The 22,379-nt window shown below is 44.1% G+C and overlaps 1 protein-coding gene across 1 annotated transcript in view; it reads left to right on the top strand.

The window, feature by feature from the left end:
- LOC122926153 (otogelin-like protein) overlaps window positions 1-22,379 on the top strand; it is a 105,451-nt gene that overhangs the window by 41,316 nt on the left and 41,756 nt on the right. Inside the window, exons 7-12 of the mRNA XM_044277533.1 lie at window positions 4,136-4,249; window positions 4,709-4,828; window positions 6,444-6,554; window positions 7,014-7,133; window positions 11,371-11,484; window positions 17,525-17,647. Coding sequence (XP_044133468.1) covers window positions 4,136-4,249; window positions 4,709-4,828; window positions 6,444-6,554; window positions 7,014-7,133; window positions 11,371-11,484; window positions 17,525-17,647 — 702 coding nt within the window. The remainder of the gene's footprint in view (window positions 1-4,135; window positions 4,250-4,708; window positions 4,829-6,443; window positions 6,555-7,013; window positions 7,134-11,370; window positions 11,485-17,524; window positions 17,648-22,379) is intronic.

Here is a 22,379-nt window from a genome sequence, read left to right as displayed (position 1 = left end):
TCATATGTTTGGGGGACAGGCCCCACACCGCACAGGAGTTGTGGCGGGGTATTGAACAACAGACCGACGAGTGGTTGCTGCCGGTGAGCCTCAAGCCCGGCCTGGTGGTGTGTGATAATGGGCGAAATCTCGTTGCAGCTCTGGGACTAGCCAATTTGACGCACATCCCTTGCTTGGCGCATGTGCTGAATTTGGTGGTGCAGAAGTTCATTCACAACTACCCCGACATGTCAGAGCTGCTGCATAAAGTGCGGGCCGTCTGTTCGCGCTTCCGGCGTTCACATCCTGCCGCTGCTCGCCTGTCTGCGCTACAGCGTAACTTCGGCCTTCCCGCTCACCGCCTCATATGCGACGTGCCCACCAGGTGGAACTCCACCTTGCACATGCTGGACAGACTGTGCGAGCAGCAGCAGGCCATAGTGGAGTTTCAGCTGCAGCACGCACGGGTCAGTCGCACTACAGAACAGCACCACTTCACCACCAATGACTGGGCCTCCATGCGAGACCTGTGTGCCCTGTTGCGCTGTTTCGAGTACTCCACCAACATGGCCAGTGGCGATGACACCGTTATCAGCGTTACAATACCACTTCTATGTCTCCTTGAGAAAACACTTAGGGCGATGATGGAACAGGAGGTGGCCCAGGAGGATGAGGAAGAGGGGTCATTTTTAGCACTTTCAGGCCAGTCTCTTCGAAGTGACTCAGAGGGAGGTTTTTTGCAACAGCAGAGGCCAGGTACAAATGTGGCCAGCCAGGGCCCACTACTGGAGGACGAGGAGGACGAGGATGAGGAGGAGGTGGAGGAGGATGAGGATGAAGCATGGTCACAGCGGGGTGGCACCCAACGCAGCTCGGGTCCATCACTGGTGCGTGGCTGGGGGGAAAGGCAGGACGATGACGATACGCCTCCCACAGAGGACAGCTTGTCCTTACCCCTGGGCAGCCTGGCACACATGAGCGACTACATGCTGCAGTGCCTGCGCAACGACAGCAGAGTTGCCCACATTTTAACCTGTGCGGACTACTGGGTTGCCACCCTGCTGGATCCACGCTACAAAGACAATGTGCCCACCTTACTTCCTGCACTGGAGCGTGATAGGAAGATGCGCGAGTACAAGCGCACGTTGGTAGACGCGCTACTGAGAGCATTCCCAAATGTCACAGGGGAACAAGTGGAAGCCCAAGGCCAAGGCAGAGGAGGAGCAAGAGGTCGCCAAGGCAGCTGTGTCACGGCCAGCTCCTCTGAGGGCAGGGTTAGCATGGCAGAGATGTGGAAAACTTTTGTCAACACGCCACAGCTAACTGCACCACCACCTGATACGCAACGTGTTAGCAGGAGGCAACATTTCACTAACATGGTGGAACAGTACGTGTGCACACCCCTCCACGTACTGACTGATGGTTCGGCCCCATTCAACTTCTGGGTCTCTAAATTGTCCACGTGGCCAGAGCTAGCCTTTTATGCCTTGGAGGTGCTGGCCTGCCCGGCAGCCAGCGTTTTGTCTGAACGTGTATTCAGCACGGCAGGGGGCGTCATTACAGACAAACGCAGCCGCCTGTCTACAGCCAATGTGGACAAGCTGACGTTCATAAAAATGAACCAGGCATGGATCCCACAGGACCTGTCCGTCCCTTGTCCAGATTAGACATTAACTACCTCCCCATAACCATATATTATTGGACTCCAGGGCACTTCCTCATTCAATCCTATTTTTATTTTCATTTTACCATTATATTGCGATGCTACCCAAAGTTGAATGAACCTCTCCTCTGCCTGTGTGCTAGGCCTAAATATATGCCAATGGACTGTTGCAGTGGTGGCTGACATGAAGCCTGATTCTCTGCTATGACATGCAGACTAATTCTCTGCTGACATGAAGCCAGATTGTCTGTTACGGGACCTCTCTCCTCTGCCTGGGTGCTGGGCCTAAATTTATGACAATGGACTGTTGCAGTGGTGGCTGACGTGAAGCCTGATTCTCTGCTATGACATGCAGACTGATTCTCTGCTGACATGAAGCCAGATCGTCTGTTACGGGACCTCTCTGCTCTGCCTGTGTGCTAGGCCTAAATATATGCCAATGGACTGTTGCAGTGGTGGGTGACGTGAAGCCTCATTCTCTGCTATGACATGCAGACTGATTCTCTGCTGACATGAAGCCAGATTGTCTGTTACGGGACCTCTCTGCTCTGCCTGTGTGCTAGGCCTAAATATATGCCAATGGACTGTTGCAGTGGTGGGTGACGTGAAGCCTCATTCTCTGCTATGACATGCAGACTGATTCTCTGCTGTCATGAAGCCAGATTGTCTGTTACGGGACCTCTCTGCTCTGCCTGTGTGCTAGGCCTAAATATATGCCAATGGACTGTTGCAGTGGTGGGTGACGTGAAGCCTCATTCTCTGCTATGACATGCAGACTGATTCTCTGCTGACATGAAGCCAGATTGTCTGTTACGGGACCTCTCTGCTCTGCCTGTGTGCTAGGCCTAAATATATGCCAATGGACTGTTGCAGTGGTGGGTGACGTGAAGCCTCATTCTCTGCTATGACATGCAGACTGATTCTCTGCTGTCATGAAGCCAGATTGTCTGTTACGGGACCTCTCTGCTCTGCCTGTGTGCTAGGCCTAAATATATGCCAATGGACTGTTGCAGTGGTGGGTGACGTGAAGCCTCATTCTCTGCTATGACATGCAGACTAATTCTCTGCTGACATGAAGACAGATTCTCTGTTACGGGACCTCTCTCCTCTGCCTGTGTGTGTGCTGGGCCTAAATATATGCCAATGGACTGTTGCAGTGGTGGCTGACGTGAAGCCTCATTCTCTGCTATGACATGCAGACTGATTCTCTGCTGACATGAAGCCAGATTCTCTGTTACGGGACCTCTCTCCTCTGCCTGTGTGTGTGCTGGGCCTAAATATATGCCAATGGACTGTTGCAGTGGTGGCTGACGTGAAGCCTCATTCTCTGCTATGACATGCAGACTGATTCTCTGCTGACATGAAGCCAGATTCTCTGTTACGGGACCTCTCTCCTCTGCCTGTGTGTGTGCTGGGCCTAAATATATGCCAATGGACTGTTGCAGTGGTGGCTGACGTGAAGCCTCATTCTCTGCTATGACATGCAGACTGATTCTCTGCTGACATGAAGACAGATTCTCTGTTACGGGACCTCTCTCCTCTGCCTGGGTGCCGGGGCCTAAATATCTGAGAATGGACTGTTCCAGTGGTGGGTGACGGGAAGCCAGATTCTCTGCTATGGAACCTCTCTCCAATTGATTTTGGTTAATTTTTATTTATTTAATTTTTATTTTAATTAATTTCCCTATCCACATTTGTTTGCAGGGGATTTACCTACATGTTGCTGCCTTTTGCAGCCCTCTAGCCCTTTCCTGGGCTGTTTTACAGCCGTTTTAGTGCCGAAAAGTTCGGGTCCCCATTGACTTCAATGGGGTTCGGGTTCGGGACGAAGTTCGGATCGGGTTCGGATCCCGAACCCGAACATTTCCGGGATGTTCGGCCGAACTTCTCGAACCCGAACATCCAGGTGTTCGCTCAACTCTATCAGCTACAAAAAGCATTGTGGAGCCTCTGTAGAGAGTCTCAACACAACAATCCACTTTGGAGTCTTTGGAGTCTGCAAGGCATTGCTCCTGTTAGCCAGAATCCTACTGCACACTGATGAGGGGAAACACCCCGAAACAGCTGTCTGTGCATAGATAACTGGTTAACTTTTCCCCCTGTCACATCCTTAAGGCTTGTAACAGAGCCAAATCATGACATGGGGGCCACATCATATGGTGATCTCTTTAATAGGGACATCCCTTTCCTTGGTTTTCCCTTTTTTTGCAATGATTTCTGGCATTCACTGTTTTGTAGACCCATAACTGGGGTTTATGGTTATTTTGCGCATTACTGAATCCCACTGAGCTTTGCACTTTGGATTGCTGTGTTGAGACTCTCTACAGAGGCACCACAGTGCTTTTTGTAGCTGGTCTCCCCAAAATAAGCTATTATTTTGTTTACATAGGAATATGGCATGTAGAACACAATCCAGTCCACTATCAGCACTGAATACAACTGCTCAGATGTAGCTATGCTCTGATATCTAAATTCATTATTTCATTTTTACAGGAAATCATTTTGGAGGTAATGAACATGGAAGCAAGGAGAACTATGGGAAAGTGGGAAATAAAATAGGGGGAGGCAAGGGATCATCGGAGGAAGACAACTCTAATGAAAACAAGGGTAATTTTATGTGCTAATGCTTATCTTCTTTCATGTGGATCTCTAAATATTGTAAAGTGCTTTGCCCCTATGACCTGGAGCATCACTTTTGAAGAGTAGAGCAGAATGGTGTGCAGCAGACAGTAGTGAAGTTTTGTACAGAATGCCACCATTGTTCGTGTGTCTTCTCCATAGAAGACACCATGGTGACATCTTATATTATGTATCAGCACAATATGTAAAAGTGGCTTCCACTTATCTGATAAGTTGGGGGTCAGTCACCCAGGACCCTACCGATAATCTAATTGAGAAGGCACAGAAGTTGGTCGTTTGTGCCAAAGCCTTCTCTCTGCTCATCAAGCACATTGCTGTGCATTGTATAGTCGCTGTGCTTGGTATTGCAGCTCATCCCCAGGGCTGAATACAACCACTCAGCTGTGGCTTTGGTCGGATATCTAAATTAATCATTTATTTAAACAGGAAACAATTTTGACGGTAAATCTGGCCATGAACATGGAAGCAAGGAGAACCATGGGAACGTGGGTAATAAAATTGGAGGCAAGGGATCATCGGAGGAAGACCACTCTAAAGAAAACAAGGGTAATTATATGAGCAAGTGCTTATCTTGTTTCATGTAAATCTCTAGGTCTTGTAAAGTGTTCTGTCTCTATAACCAGGAGCATCTCTTTTCAAGAGGACTGTAAAATGGTGTGTGGCAGACTGTCGTGAAGTACAGTATGCCACCAGTGTCTTATCTTCCCCATAGAAGACAGTATGCTGACCTCTAAAACTAGGCATCAGCACAACATGTGATAGTGGCTTCAGACTAGCACTTTTTCACTTCTTCTCATAGTATATTAGCAGTTTGGTCTATGTGACTCAGTGATCTTCTTCTACGTAGAGCTGCAGTGTGGTGTATGTAGGCAGATGCGGTTGAATTTCTGACCAGCCACTGCTAGTTCTATAAAGCAGTTGCTAAACAATAATTTGAACACCCTAGGATAAAATTAAGGATAAGGGTAAGGGATCTCTTACAGCAAGATTCAAAATCTATTTCCACCTCTTAGAAACGGTAGGCGGCCACACTTGCTTTGATCCTTTCCCTTGATGATGCGGTCAAGCAGTGATACAGATCAGGAAAGATGAAAAATGTGATTTGAATAACCTGTTAGTTAAGGGCTAGGTCACTAGTGGGGCCTTGTGCCCTTTTAGTATATTATTACAGTTAGTCTATGTACACGTATGACTGATTAGCTGTTGATTTGCCAGCATGGATTTTTGCGTGGCATTTCTCCAATGTAGCTAAATACAGGTAGTCATGTGTTGACATAGCCTTACACAGGAATATGCTAAATAACCATGGAGACCCAGTTATGGGTCTACAACACAATAAAAGCCAGAAATCCCCCCAGAGAAGGAAAACCAAACAAAGTGGTGTCCTCATTATAGAGAACACCAGACCCACCATATGAAGTGGCTCACATGTCAAGATCAGGTTCTATTACAAGCCCTAAGGATGTGACAGGGCTAAACCTATGCCGGTTATCCATCCACAGACAGATGTTTTGGGGGGTATTGTCCCTTATCAGTGTGTAGTAGGATTCTGGCTAACGGGAGTCATACCTTGGAGATTACTGGGGAGACCAGCTTAAAAAACATGGTGGAGCTTCTGTAGAGAGTCTCAACACAGCAATCCACTTTGGAGTCTTTGGAGTCTCCAAGGCATTGCTTTTTTTTAGCCAGAATTCTATTGCACACTGAAGTGGGGAAACACCCTAAAACAGCTGTCTGTGCATAGATGACTGGCTTAGGTTTTCCCCTGTCACATTCTTAAGATTTGTAACAGAGCCAAATTATGACATAGGGGCCACTTAATATGGTGGATATGGAGATCTCTTTAATAGGGACACCCCATTGCCTGGTTTTCCTCTTTTCTGGAGGAATTTCTGGCTTTCACTGTTTTGTAGACACATAACTTGGGCTCCACGGTTATTTTGCATATTATTGTTTCCCACAGAGCTTTGCACTTAGGATTGCTGTGTTGAGACTCTCTACAGAGGCTCCACAGTGTCTTTTGTAGCTGTTCTCCCCAAGATCAGGTATTGTTTTGTTTACACAGGAATGTATACACAATCCAGTCCACTATCAGCACTGAATACAACTTCTCAGCTATAGCTTTGCTCTGATAACTAAATTAATTATTTCATTTCTACAGGAAATCATTTTGGAGGTAATGAACATGGAAGCAAGGAGAACCATGAGAACGTGGGTAATAAAATAGGAGGCAAGGGATCATCGGAGGAAGACAACTCTAATGAAAACAAGGGTATTTTTATGTGCTAATTCTTATCTTCTTTCATGTGGATCTCTAAATATTGTAAAGTGCTGTGCCCCTATAAACTGGAGCATCACTTTTCAAGAGGACAGCAGAATGGTGTGCAGCAGACAGTAGTGAAGTTTTGTACAGTATGCCACCATCGTTCGTGTGTCTTCTCCATAGAAGACACCATGCTGGCATCTTATATTATGTATCAGCACAATATGTAAAAGTGGCTTCCACTTATCTGATAAGTTGGGGGTCAGTCATCCAGGACCCTACCAATAAGCTAATTGAGAAGGCACAGAAGTTGGTAGTTTGTGCTAAAGCCTTCTCTCTGCTCACCAAGCACATCACTGTGCACTGTATAGTCACTGTGCTTGGTATTGCAGCTCATCCCCAGGGCTGATAACGACTACTCAGCTGTGGCTTTGGTCTGATATCTAAATTAATAATTTATTTCTACAGGAAACAATTTTGACGGTAAATCTGGCCATGAACATGGAAGCAAGGAGAACCATGGGAACGTGGGTAATAAAATAGGAGGCAAGGGATCATCGGAGGAAGACAACTCTAACGAAAACAAGGGTAATTATATGAGCAAGTGCTTGTCTTGTTTCATGTAACTCTCTAGGTCTTGTAAAGTGTTCTGTCTCTATAACCAGGAGCATCTCTTTTCAAGAGGACTGTAGAATGGTGTGTGGCAGACTGTCGTGAAGTACAGTATGCCACCAGTGTCTTATCTTCTTCATAGAAGACAGTATGCTGACCTCTAAAACTAGGCATCAGCACAACATGTGATAGTGGCTTTAGACTAGCACTTTTTCACTTCTTCTCATAGTATATTAGCAGTTTGGTCTATGTGACTCAGTGATCCTCTTCTACGTAGAGCTGCAGTGTGGTGTAGGTAGGCAGATGCGGTTGAATTTCTGACCAGCCACTGCTCGTTCTATAAAGCAGTGGCTAAACAATAATTCAAGTTTTTGACTTCTTATCTAGCTTCAGTTCACTATATATCAATCCATCAACAGAATTAGCTTTACTAATTATGGGTTTGTGAGACCTCCCCGTAGATATTAGATCTATTGCTGGTCATGTCATATTTGCCACCCGTTCCAAAATTGCATCTTGTTGGAAATCTTTAGAAATCCCTAACATCACTAGAATATTCAGAGATTTAGATAACAGCTGCATGTATGAAGGGTCTTGGGCTTCCTCCAGAAATGCCAAAATTCCTTTCACTAGAAAATGGGAACAATGGATCAATCACAAGTTGTGTAAGATACCTTTAAATTCATCCATCAGATCGGGGATGATTCCTACATAGCTATGCCTCTAACTACTTATATTCTCTGATAGATATTGTTTCTTAATTGTATATGCTATACTAATACAATTTACATCTACTGTATCTTTGCACCTATTGCAATATACTTATAATTACATATGTCATATTGACTGAGATTGTCAATACCCTATTTTTCATGTACTACCTCATCTTGTACTTGTAATCTATTCTTCAATTGAATAAAAACCTATTGTTCAAAAAAAATAAAAAATAATAATAATTAGAACACCCTAGGATAAAATTAAGGATAAGGGTAGTGGTTCTCTTACAGCAAGATTCAAAATCTATCTACATTTCTTAGAAACGGTTGGCGGCCACACTTGCTTTGATCCATTCTCTTGATGACACGGTCAAGCAGTGATACAGATCAGGAAAGATGAAAAATGTGATTTGAATAACCTGTTAGTTAAAGGCTGGGTGACTACTGGGGCCTTGTGCCCTTTTAGTATATTATTACAGTTAGTCTATGTACACGTATGACTGATTAGCTGTTGATTTGCCAGCATGGATTTTTTAAGTCATGTGTAAAATTAGCCTTACACAGGAATATGCAAAATAACCGTGGAGCCCCAGTTATGGGTCTTCAACACAGTGAAAGCCAGAAATCCCTCCAGAGAAGGAAAACCAAGCAAAGGGGTAACCCCAATATAGAGATCACCAGATCCACCATATTAAGTGGCCCCTGTGTCAAGAATGTCACATGGGAAAACCTAAGCCAGTTTTCCATCCACGGACAGCTGTTTCGGGGTATTGCCTCTCATCAGTGTGTAGTAGGATTCTGGCTAATGTGAGCAATGCCTTGGAGATTACTCAAGCAAAACAATATCTGATCTTGGGGAGACTAGCTACAAAAAACACTGTGGAGCCTCTGTAGAGAGTCTTAACACAGCAATCCAAAGTTCAAAGCTCCCCAGGAAACTAGAATATGCAAAATAACCATGGAGACCCAGTTATAGGTCTACAACACAGTGAAAGCCAGAAATCTTACTTAATCCAGCAATTAAATATAGGTTTTTAATAAATGGGTCAATGAAGAAGTACAAAATCCAGCTACAGAGTCAACCCTTCAAGAGAACAATCGCTTCAGTTATTAAATATTCTTTATTATCTCAACACATATCGAGTGTCCACGGTTGGTCCACCACCTATCCGACTAGATGGGTTTAGCTGTGGGCAAGGACAATGTCCCTATTATGGACCCTGTGCTAAACCCTTTGCCTAGGGACGGCCCCTGATGGTGGGGACTCCCTGTCCTCCAGCCTAAGGCTAACAGATCCTAGGTAGCCCTCCCTGTTGAGATGAGCCTATTCTGTGGGGGACCTCTATGGACAGCAAGACAAAAACAAACATAAATTTAGTGCGCCATGTATACATCCCTGGTGATATAAAAATATGAAAAGGTACGCGGCGCACTGGACTTACTCATTAAAAGACACTCCGTTATAGGGGTGTAAGCGGTCACCCAGATATATGGACCGAATCAAAGCAATACACTAATATCCCAACGCGTTTCCCCCACGGTGTGGGATCATCAGGGGGTGAATGAATCTTTCCGTTAAATTAAATAATGAGGTGTAGAAAATGCTGCATCAGGTCAGCAGCATATAGCCTATATATCACACTGATAGGATAAAGGCCCAGATAATGGGACCACTCTATTGGTGAATCTCTCTCACCATCCCTAGTGTGATAATGTCTGTTACTGCACAAATGGCAGTTCGAACTGGACCTATTGGTTTTGCATGATATTATTAGTATTAAAGAGAGTTTAAGGGAGCATCCGACATAATCAACCATCGATGCATGGCTATCAATTACATAGATGCAGGACTTCAGATTAGGATTTCTGTCTAAGTGTTTTGATGTCACTCCATGTATAGTATGCCAACAGGGCACAGGTCGTCATGTTATAGGACGAGCGTCCCTATGTGATATAGATATATGGCTTGAAAAGGTCCTAGATCACGTAAGTCTGGCCCCACAGATATATCAGGTGGATGAATGGAGCATTTAAGTTGTCCTACGGTCCAGTCCTCCCTTGCAATCCCTATGGCGGTCCAGAGTCCTCCAGAGAATGAAAACTAAACAATTTGGTGTCCCCATTATAGAGATCACCAGATCCACCATATTAAGTGGCCCCTATGTCAAGATCATGTTCTGTTACAAGCCTTAAGGATGTGACAGGGCTAAACCTAAGCCAGTTATCCATCCACAGACAGCTGTTTCGGGGTATTGCCCCTCATCAGTGTGTAGTAGGATTCTGGAGTATTGTTTTGGAGATTGCTGTGGAGATCAGCTACAAAAAGCATTGTGGAGCCTCTGTAGAGAGCCTCAACACAGCAATCCACTTTGGAGTATTTGAAGTCTGCAAGGCATTGCTCCTGTTAGCCAGAATCCTACTGCACACTGATGAGGGGATACACCCCCTGAAACAGCTGTCTGTGCATAGATAACTGGTTTAATTTTTCCCCTGTCACATCCTTAAGGCTTGTAACAGAGCCTTTACTATTAGACCTTTTAAGAAAATAAGCGCCACAAACAGATGATTGAGGTATGGCTTAAAAATTATGTAACAGTCTTACCATTCTGATGCACCCTGATAGGGATCAGCCTAGTGTGGAGGAAAAAATGCTGCGTCTGGGCCGATGGTTAGATGTGGTCATAGGTTGTTTGAAGATGTAGACTGGTGCAGGGAACCAATGTCCCTAGTAAGCCCTTGATGGGGAGTGGGGCATTGCTAATGTTCACCTGCCTGTCTACACAGAGTTCCTACCCCGCAAGGGGCGGCCCTGTCCGGATACCTTACCCTAACATAGGGAGGCGTCCCTATTTATGCCCTATGGGATAGTTCCCGACGTGTCACGTTTCAAGTGGTCTATCATCAGGGGAAAAAAATCCAAAATGTGCAAAAGGTAATCCTTAGATCAGTGGATCTCTTGGAATAGAAAGAACAGGACATTGATGGTCCTATGGAAAGGAGGACCCCACAAATTGTTTAGGGGCAACTCTGGGGCAGCTGAAATGATGTCTGGGTGCAACTTGTTAGTGGGAGCACCCCTATTTAAACATCCTCTACCCTACACAGGTTTTTTTCTTGTAAGAGAGCCAAATCATGACTTGGGGGCCACATCATATGGTGATCTCTTTAATGAGGACACCCCTTTTCCTGGTATTTCTTTTTTTTTTTTTTTAAGTGAATTCTGGCGTTCACTGTTTTGTAGACCCATAACTGGGGCTTCATGGTTATTTTGCATATTACTGTTTCCCACGGAGCTTTGCACTTTGGATTGCTGTGTTGAGACTCTCTACAGAGGCTCCACAGGGATTTTTGTAGCTGGTCTCCCCCAAATCAGCTATTATTTTGTTTACACAGGAATATGGCATGTAGAACACAATCCAGTCCACTATCAGCACTGAATACAACTGCTCAGCTGCAGCTTTGCTCTGATATCTAAATTCATTATTTCATTTCTGTAGGAAATAATTTTGGAGGTAATGAGCATGGAAGCAAGGAGAACGATGGGAAAGTGGGTAATAAAATAAGAGGAGGCAAGGGATCATCGGAGGAAGACAACTCTAATGAAAACAAGGGTAATTTTATGTGCTAATGCTTATCTTCTTTCATGTGGATCTCTAAATATTATAAAGTGCTGTGCCCCTATGACCTGGAGCATCACTTTTCAAGAGGTCGTTTATGTGTCCTCTCCATAGAAGACACCATGCTGACATCTTATATCATGTATCAGCACAATATATAAAAGTGGCTTCCACTTATCCCTGATCCCCACTCATCTCCTTAGTTTCCTAGCAGTTCCATCTATGTGTCTCCGGGTTCCTCTTCTCCTTAGAGTTGCAGTGTGATGTGGGCAGGCAGATGTGGACAGTCACTAGTGGGGCCATGTGCTCTTTCAGTACATTCTTATATTTAGACTATGTCCACATATGACTGATTAGCTGTGGATTTGCTTTTGCTGATTTTCATTCTGCAAATCTGCAGTATTGCACAGTCCCAGAAATCACTATGTCTAGTCTGCAGCATTTCAGCACCAAAAAAACACTATTTGGTGTGTTTTTGTCAGCTGAAGATTACAAGCAGAAACAATGCAGGTTTTCATTTGCAGAAAATCCACATCTAAACGGTCATGGGTGAACATAGCCTTACATAGGAATATTGCTATATATAACATAGTTCAGTAGGCAAAGACTGTTGGTATTACTCTTCATCTTGAATCAGCAGAGTGAAGTGAGGAGGAAGACACACAATGATATCACCAGCCGGTGTCCTTTCACTTCATAGATGAGACAATTGTAATGACTAATACGAGGCGATTATCAGTCTCTTGAGAAAGGTTTAGACTGCAGATTCACCCTATGTAGTATGCAATATCTATCACTGCAACTACTGGTATGACTTCATGGGATGGAAGAGACTCTGGCTCCTACCCTCTACCCTTTTACCCCCCATCCTGATCAATAAAACACAACAACCGTACTTGGTGTAAAGGCCGTACCGGCAATTTATTAAATAACCATAAATAAAAACAATACCATACTTTTTAACATTTATTATAACCACTTTAAACATAATACTTTTAACATATATGATAACCAAGACACTGAGGGATCCTAGAAGGCAATCAGAGCATCCGGTCCACGTTTTTAAATCACTTTTTTACCCTCGGCCACACTCTCCGACCCAAGGGCCCCAAATGCACGATTTATATCCCAGCAAGGCTATTAACCCCATCAGGGTCCCCAGTTTTCCATTTACCACCAAAACCTCATAGATGCACGCCGTAAAGATAAAGCCATGCACCTATACCAAATATTGCCTCCCAGGATCCCCTTCTTTACTGCCCACTGCGACAAATAAACAACACATAAGGGAGGGCGGGTGGGCAACTTCTACCCACGCTATCCCTCACTGAATAAGCCCCACCCCAATTTCCTCTAAACTCACATCCCATAACCTGCTCCACCCCTTCCTTTCTCCTACTGGAACACTCCCCTCATAACATAATTAACCCTATCCGCCACTTACTTCCCCCTAAGTCAAGCCGCATTTCGCTACAGCTGCGCCCCGCTCCATTGCTTTTCTTATCCCTGTTGTTGTTTTCTATGGGAGAAATTGCTATCTGGTACATTATCAGGGCTTACTATGCAATGGTCGGGTTTGGGATGGTCCCAACGCTATGCTGGGCCCCCCAGACGCCATTGAGGTGTCACCATGTGTTGCTGGTCTATGAAAAGGATTGTAAGGCATAGTACACCCCGATAGGCAGTAAGTCCAGAGAGTCAAAGTCTGCAGTAAACCAGTGTGCTTCTTTACTAATGGAACTCAAGTGCAAAACAATACAGACAAGGCACTGAGCTGGCTTCTCCAGTCTGGTAGAAGGTTTTGTGCTGATGAAAGACCAGAGCTAGCTGTCACTCTCTCTCTTAGGCTACTTTCCCACTCACTTTTTGTGCGGATCCGTCTTGTATCTGCACAGACGGATCCACACGAATAATGCAAACGCTTGTATCCGTTAATAGCAGATCCGTTTGCATTATTCATTAAAAAAAAAGTGTAAGTCAAAACTGATCCGTCTTGACTTACATTGAAAGTCAATAGGGATGGATCCGTTTTCAATTGCACCATATTGTGTCAGTGAAAAACGGATCCCTCCCCATTGACTTACATTGTAAGTCTAGACAGATCCGTTAGGCTCTGCATAGTCAGACGGTCACAAAAACGCTGCAAGCTGCGTTTTAGTGATCATTTAAAAAACGCAACGGAGGCCAAACGCAGCCAAATTTATGCATTCTGAATGCATCCTTATCCATTCAGAAGGCATTCGGGCTTAACTGAGCTGGGCCGCTTGTGAGAGACCTGAAACGGATCTCACAAGCGGACCCAGAAACGCCAGTGTAAAGGTAGCCTTAGAAAGCTGTTAGTCTGGCCAAACGGCTTTGGCTCAGTATTCCCATCCCAGTGTTTTTTTGTGCAATTGTAATAGAAAACTGCAGCACTCTCCAGCCTTGATCTTTCCAAACTTTATTTCACCAATACAAATGCGACATTTCGATCTGTGTGATCTTTCTCAAGCAATGAGAAAGATCACACAGATCGAAACAACGCATTTGTATTGGTGAAATAAAGTTTGGAAAGATCAAGGCTGGAGAGTGCTGCAGTTTTCTATTACAATTGCATCTGGATTTGGGGAAGCACAAGACTGGCTTCTGACACAGCGAGCACCACCACAGTAAGGAACAACCATCATTTTTGTAGTGCTGCTACATTTTTTCTTTTTTGCAGTGTTTTTTTGTGGTCACTTGTGGAGTCTGGCAGAGTCTGTCTTACTGACCACTGGTCGCTATCTTTAGATTTAGATTGGCAGAGGTTCCTACTAAACACTGGTCCTTATCTGCAGACAATGAGGAGCTCTAACTGCTTATATACAGTTTCTAACTGAATTAGAACTTACTATTGGAAAGGGTAGAAAAGCACGGCCTAAAAAAAAACTATGTTGCAATTTCAGTCTGTCATATACTTGAATAGAGTTTCAATACAAGTGTATGGTAATGAGTACACAGTTTTCACAAACTTAAACAAGCTTAACCAGGCAGTCAAAAGGACAGTGCATCCATTAGGCTACTTTCACACTAGCGTTCGATCGGATCCGTTCTGAACGGATCCGATCATATTAATGCAGACGGAGGCTCCGTTCAGTACGGATCCGTCTGCATTAATAACTTAGAAAAAATTCTAAGTGTGAAAGTAGCCTGAGCGGATCCGTTCAGACTTTCAATGTAAAGTCAATGGGGGACGGATCCGCTTGAAGATTGAGCCATATGGTGACATCTTCAAGCGGATCCGTTCCCATTGACTTACATTGTAAGTCTGAACGGATCCGCTCGCCTCCGCACGGCCAGGCGGACAAGCAGTGTTCAGCTGTCCGCCTGTCCGTGCGGAGGCGAGCGGAGTGGAGGCTGAACGCCGCCAGACTGATGCAGTCTGAGCGGATCCGCTCCATTCAGACTGCATCAGGGCTGGACGGAGGCGTTCGGGTCCGCTCGTGAGCTCCTTCAAACGGAGCTCACGAACGGACCTATGAACGCTAGTGTGAAAGTAGCCTTATAGTAACAGTGGAAGAATTCTAACTTCTCAATGCATAACTAGAAAGTGCCAAACTCTCTCAGCAATAGCTGGCTGTGCATTAATAATTTCCACAGCACAGTGCAAATACAGTGCAATAACAGTGCTAATTAATAGTGTTGATCACAAATAATCTATTTGGAAATTTTTATTGTGAATATCGGCACTTCGAGAATTTGCGAAGATGTAGAATATAGTGCTATATATTCGTAATTGTGAATATTCTAGATTTTTTTTTTATCAGTAACCTCCTTTCTTGCTTGTGGGCAGATAAGAAGGCTGCAATATCTTTGTCAGAGCTTAGCAACATCTCTAGCAACCAATAGGAAATTTGCCTACCCCTTTACTTTATAAGTAGGTTTTGCAGTTTGCAGTTTTTTGCAGTTCTGAGGGAGAGAGCAGTGACATTGCTGTTCTCTGTGCTTTTATCTGGATCCTATTCATTATCAAATTACATTGGAAAGCTAGTTATCTCATATATATATATATATATATATATATAGTACACATAGTTAGTGGGAGATGTGTAGGTTAGATAGTGATATAGTGTAGCTGATAGGTTCCATTGCAGGGTGTTAGGTAGTGTGATAGGAATTACTGTTTCTCTGCTGTCCATACATATATGGTACAGACATAGTGCTGTGATGTCACAACAATACTTAGTGCACCAATCAGTGATATCTACTCAGACCTGATAAAATGTGAAGTTCCACGTATTGCACAAAAAATATGCACATCATTAGTGCCAATTTGCGCAATGGCGAAAAAGAATGACGAGATCACAAATTCTACAATTTGCGAATTTATTGCAAATATTAAGCAAAAAATTAGCAAAATATCATGAAAACAATATATATACTGAATTTTTCACCCTATAAGATGCCCTTCCCCCCCCCCTCAAAAGTGGGGGGAAATAGCAGTGCGTCTTATGGGGCGAATGATGCATTTTTCTGAATTTTCAGTGATACGCTGCACCATGATGCCGCGCGGCGGGTGTATCAGCTGAGAGGGAGGAGGGGCTAGGGGCCGGCATCTGCTTTTATAATGACAGCGGGGCCCATGCAGTGACTGTATTCTACTACACGGGCCCCGCTCACTGTATATAATCTTATCTATAATTGTAGGCATTGTTAATATATAAAAGTTCAAGGTAATCAGCGCCTGTATACCGTATTTACAAGCGCTTGTAGCAGAAAGGAGGGAGGAGGCAGGCCGAGAGGACGGGCGCTGGCAGCGTGAGTCACTATGTCACGCGCCTGCGCTGCCCACTTTATGAATGAAGCAGGCGGCGTGGGCGCATGACGTAGTGACTTACGCTGCCAGCGCCCGTCCTCCCGGCCTGCCTCCTCCCTCCTCTCTGCTACAAGCGCTTGTAAGTAATACAGGTGCTGATTACCCTGAACTTTTATATATTAACAATGTCTACAATTATAGATAAGATTACATACAGTGAGCGGGGCCCGTGTAGTAGAATACAGTCACTGCACCGCCCCGCTGTCATTATAAAAGCAGATGTGACCCCCACCCCCTGTTTTGGGGGTCATTCACACTGCAGGGACACTATTATGGGGGGATCTGTGGATGACACATAGCATAAGATGCTATATATGTGTCATCCACAGATCCCCCCCATAACAGTGTCATCCACAGATCCCCATAACAGTGCCATCCAGAGACCCCAATAAGAGCCACCCAGAGATCCCCCATAACACTGTGACCCACAGATCCCCCATAACAGTGTCACCCACAGATCCCCCAAACCAGTGTCACCGACAGATCCCCCATAACAGTGTCACCCACAGATCCCCCATAACAGTGTCACCCACAGATCCCCCATAACAGTGTCACCCACAGATCCCCCATAACAGTGTCACCCACAGATCCCCCCCATAGCAGTGTCACCCACAGATCCCCCATAACAGTGTCACCCACAGATCCCCCATAACAGTGTCACCCACAGATCCCCCATAACAGTGTCACCCACAGATCCCCCATAACAGTGTCACCCACAGATCCCCCATGACAGTGTCCTCAACAGATCCCCCATAATAGTGTCCTCCACAGACCACCATTAGTTCAAAACCCACTAAAAGCACACATTTTGGTTCAAATTTAATTTTTTCTTATTTTCCTCCTCAAAAACCTAGGTGCGTCTTACTAGTCAGTGCGTCTTATAGGGCGAAATATAAATATATATATATATATATATATATATATATATATAAATATATAGGATATATTACAATAAACATATAAAATGCAGTTCAATGATATGAAACAGTACAAAAGTGCACACAATAGCATAAATCACAGTGCAACATAACTCTTCAAAGTGCAATAAACTAGGGAGTTGATTGCTTTGCATAGTAGCAATAGGTGTGTTGTCCACAAACATCAATAATCCAAAGTACCCTTGGTCCAGGGCACTATAAATACAACTACTCAGCTGATGGTTTGGTCTAATATCTAAATTAATTTTGCTCATTTCTACAGGAAACCGTTTTGGAGGTAAATTTGGCCATGAACGTGGAAGCAAGGAGAACCAAGGAAGGGTGGGTCATAAAAAAGGAGGAAGCAAGGAATCATCTGAGGAAGACAACTCTAGCGAAAACAAGGGTAATTGTATGTTCATGTGCTTAGCTTATTTAATGGGGATCTCTAGATCTTGTAAAGTACTCTGCCTCCATGGACCTGGAACATCTATTTTTAAGAGGACATCTAATCAGAGCAATATAAGAAGGTTGATTCAGACGATTAATTAGCCTTCTGCGCCAAGGAGAGAAGTGGTAGTCTTAAGCAGCATTCATTGTCATAACTATAACTATAATCACAATATTAAGTGTGTGACACTATTGTGATTGTCCTAGACATACATTTCCAGACCTGTAAAGGGAAGATTAGTTACCTGCTTCACCCCGCTGGCTTCCTGCTCCTTCTTCTCCCAGCCTGGGATCCCTCACTGTAAACATGTGGTTTGACATCGCCACGGTGGTTACCGGCTCCCTTTACCTTATTTAAAATCGATATATGACACAAATGGATCTGGTCTCTTCTGTGGTCAGTGATTGGCTGCAACAATGTGAAGCTGGATGTTTATAGTGAGGGAGCCCAGCAGAGCATTGTAGGCCTGGAGGAGCAGGGAGCCAGTGCTGGAAAGTGGGTAAGTAGTCTTTCCTTTACAGGTCTGGTAAAGTGTATGTGTGTGGGTTTGAGGGGTTGCCAAACCCAGGGCCGGGACAAGGTATTTTGCTGCCCTAGGCAGAGCAGGCGAATTGCACCCCCCACCCAATCAATTCACGTTGACCCAACATTCTAATAAAGATATTTAAAGGGAACCTGTCACTGGGATTTTGTACATAGAGCTGAGGACATGGGCTGCTAAATGGCCGCTAGCACATCCGCAATCCCCAATCCCCATAGCTCTGTGTGCTTTTATTGTGTAAAAAAAAAACTGTTTGATACATATGTACATTAACCTGACATGAGTCCTGTCCCTGAGATGAATCCAGCATGAAGGAACCCAGACCGCCCTGCATCCTCAGAATCTCCTCCTTGCTCCCCGACATCAGAAAGCTAGAGCACCGTAATCTCGCGATGCGCAAGCTAGCGCATGCGCAGTGTCATCATAGTGTTCCTTCCCTGTGCTGGCATCAGCCTCAGGGAAGGAACTGCGTATGCGCTAGCTCTCACATCGCGAGATTACGGTGCTCTAGCTTTGTGACGTCGGGGATCAAGGAGGAGATTCTGAGGATGCGGGGCGGTGCTAGGCTCCTTCACGCTGGACTCATCTCAGGAACAGGACTCATCTCAGCTTAATTTGCATATGTATAAAATCGTTTTTTTACACTATAAAAGAACAGAGAGCTATGGGGACTGGGTATTGCGGATGTGCTAGCGGCCATCTAGAAACCCATGTCCTCAGCTCTATACACAAAATCCCAGTGATAGGTTCCCTTTAAACACATCTTATAAGAAGTAGTGATGAGCGGCATAGGCAATATTCGAATTCGCGATATCTAGCGAATTTTTGGCCAAATATTTGCCAACTAATTCTCAAATTCGAGAATTTGTGAAATCCAGTCATTGTTTACTTGATTGCAAACATCGGCAATGTAATATATTGCTGATAGATTAGTGATAAATTTGTGATTAGAATATTCAACACTATTCGCGAATACGAATATATAGCACTATATTCTAAATATTCGCGAATTCTCGAAGTGCCTGATATTCGCAATTTGAATATTCATGCTCAACACTAATAAGAAGCAGTCACATCTATAGCAAAATAAATTCCAGTGACTGACAGATGATGTCTCCACGGATTTCAGTTTGTTCACTTTTCTTCTCTGTTTCGTCCAGACCATCATGCACAGACGTCTTTTGGCCAGGGGTGTACTACCCGCTTTGGCATATAAGAAGACACTAGGATTAATAAATGGAAAATGATAGATGGCGGGCTGTTACAGATTTTACAATCAGGTTACTTATCTGACTTCACTCATTGCTTCTGCAGTCTATCCCCACTCCATATAGCAAAGAACCCCTTAATCCAGCTGCCCCTTTAACATGCCCATTGTGTAGCTTCTACCAATACTGTGCATGCTGTTGCCCTGTGTGGCCACATTAATGTACCTATAATGTTGCCTTATGTCAATTACTGCACAGTACAAATTTATACAGACCACAAATTCATACAGACCACAAGATCATGTGGCCCACTATAACCTCCTTCTATTAAATCGAGACCTCAGTTCAGACCCCAAATTAATGTGGACAAAAAAATGATAACAACAACAAATATATTATTTGTTATTAATAAATAATTAGGATACCCTAGGATTAGTAATTGACGAACATCTGTCGGGATGTTTCGCGAAGGCGTATTCGCGATCAAATGTTCGCGAACTGCTAGTTTGCGGCGGGCCCCATTGACTTTAATGGCAGGCAAACCTTAAACACCTTCATGTCATATTTGCAGCCACCAAATACTTACTAGAAGTGCATGAATAGTCCCACAACATGAACAGTGACATACCAGAGGGGGATCTTTGGCAAAAATTCCCACAAAAAATATGTATTTTAATCAGGGGCCATTTTTATGCGTCTTAAAGGGAAACTCTCAAAAATGTGCCCTGCTGGAGCCTAGAAAAGATTTGCTGTAGGACACTGGAGTACAGGCCCCAGAAATTAGGCATTCACCGGACAGAAAAGAACTTGTGATTATGTGGCTGGAGGTACATTAGGCGGTCACTGGCTAAAAATAATACTGTAGGCCAGTACAGGCCCCCAAAATTAGGCATTAACCTGACAGAAAAGAACTTGTGATTGTTTTAGATACAAATTTTACTGTAGGCCAGTACAGCTCCCCCCCCCCCTCCCCCAAAAAAAAAAACCTTAATCAGTATTTTGTGGAAGCAGTTATACAGAACGCCTGAATCAATATTTGGTGGAAAGAGATATATCGCACCCCTCAATCAGTATTTTGTGGAAGCCGTGTATAGCAGGCCTCAATCAATATTTGGTGTAAGCAGGTATATCGCACCCCTCAATCAGTATTTTGTGAAAGCTGGTATATATAACCCCTTAATCAGTATTTTGTAGAAGCAGGTATATCGCACCTCTCGATCAGTATTTAGTGGAAGCCGGTGTATCGCAGGCCTCAATAAATATTTGATGTAAGCAGGTATATCGCACCCCTCAATCAGTATTTTGTGGAAGCAGGTATATAGAACCTCTTAATCAGTATTTTGCAGAAGCAGGTATATCGCACAACTCAATTAGTATTTTGTGGAAACAGGTATATAGAACCCCTAAATCAATATTTGGTGGAAGCAGGTATATCGCACCGCTCAATCAGTATTTTGTGGAAGCCGGTGTATAGCAGGCCTCAATCAGTATTTGGTAGAAGCAGGTATATTGCACCTCTAAATCAGTATTTTGTGGAAGCAGGTATATTGAACCCCTTAATCAATATTTTGTAGAAGCAGGTATATCGCACCCCTCACTAAGCATTTTGTGGAAGCCGGTATATAGAACCTTTTAATCGGTGTTTTGTAGAAGCAGGTATATCGCACCCCTCAATCAGTATTTCGTGGAAGCCAGTGTATTGCAGGCCTCAATCAATATTTGGTGTAAACAAGTATATCGCACCCCTCAATCAGTATTTTGTGGATGCAGGTATATAGAACCCCTTAATCAGTATTTTGTAGAAGCAGGTATATTGCACCCCTCAATCAGTATTTTGTGGAAGCAGGTATGTTGCAGTCGTTTCAATAGCGTTTGTCCCTCTATCTAGCTGCGATATTGCAGCAGAACCGCACACAACTGCTACACAATACAAATGCACTATGATATACTATCTATGTTAGAAATTATATTATAAGTATATCACACCCCTCAGTATATCACTTCTATCAATAGCACACCTATACCAGTCCTTAAAAGGACTTTTATGGCCCTATTAGCTAGCATTTGGTGTCCCTAACAGCCTGTCCCTGCTCCACAAAGCAACCTCTCCCTACACTGACAAAAGACAGAATGTAAAATGGCTGCCGGATCAGGTTCTTTTTATAGGGTGGGGGTATGTCCATGTGCTGAAAAGTCTCAATTGGCTGTTCTGTCCCACCTAATGGATGTGTCATGGGTCAAAGTTCGGCGCAATGCAAATGAATATGTCGTATGCGAACATTGCCATATGTTCGCATGTTCGGTGAATCGCGAACGAGCAAAATTCGCCGTGAAACGACCGCCGGGTGAACCGCAAGGCCATCTCTACCTAGGATAATGATCCCCAAGTTAGGTCAATGAGAAGGCAAGGTAGGCTACCATCTCGGGAGCAGATCCAATTCATGATGTAGGTTTAACGGTCCCATGAGTGCTTCATTTCTGATGAAGATGACCACTCCAGAGACCTCTACAGAGTCATTTTAATTATTATTAGTGTTGATCATCTCGAAGTTAACAAAGTGAAAAATTCTAATTCACTGTGAAGCCAAATTTCCCGGTGCTTCAAGGTAATTAATCAATTTCCCTGAAATGGTGGTAAAAATTTTAAGAAATCATACTTACCTAATCCATTTGAGTGCAAAGAGGCCACCGCGGCCATCTTGCCTGAAGATCCCGCTGTGTGTCATTTCACGCCGCATCTTCAAGCAAGATGGCCTTGGTGGTCTCTTGATAAATAGATCGCAAATAGGCCAGCACTACTCACTGTTATTGCAATGATTCCAATGGTGGTGCCCGTAGCGTTGAATCCTGGTCCTAGGATTCCCGTAATAGCCAGAAAATGAGTAGAATAAGCCACGGCACTTCAAATGGATCCAATTGATTTCTTTATTACACCTTG

This window comes from Bufo gargarizans, chromosome 2, assembly GCF_014858855.1.
Source record: "Bufo gargarizans isolate SCDJY-AF-19 chromosome 2, ASM1485885v1, whole genome shotgun sequence".
NCBI classification, from domain to species: domain Eukaryota; kingdom Metazoa; phylum Chordata; class Amphibia; order Anura; family Bufonidae; genus Bufo; species Bufo gargarizans.
This window is presented reverse-complemented; position numbering and strand designations above follow the sequence as displayed.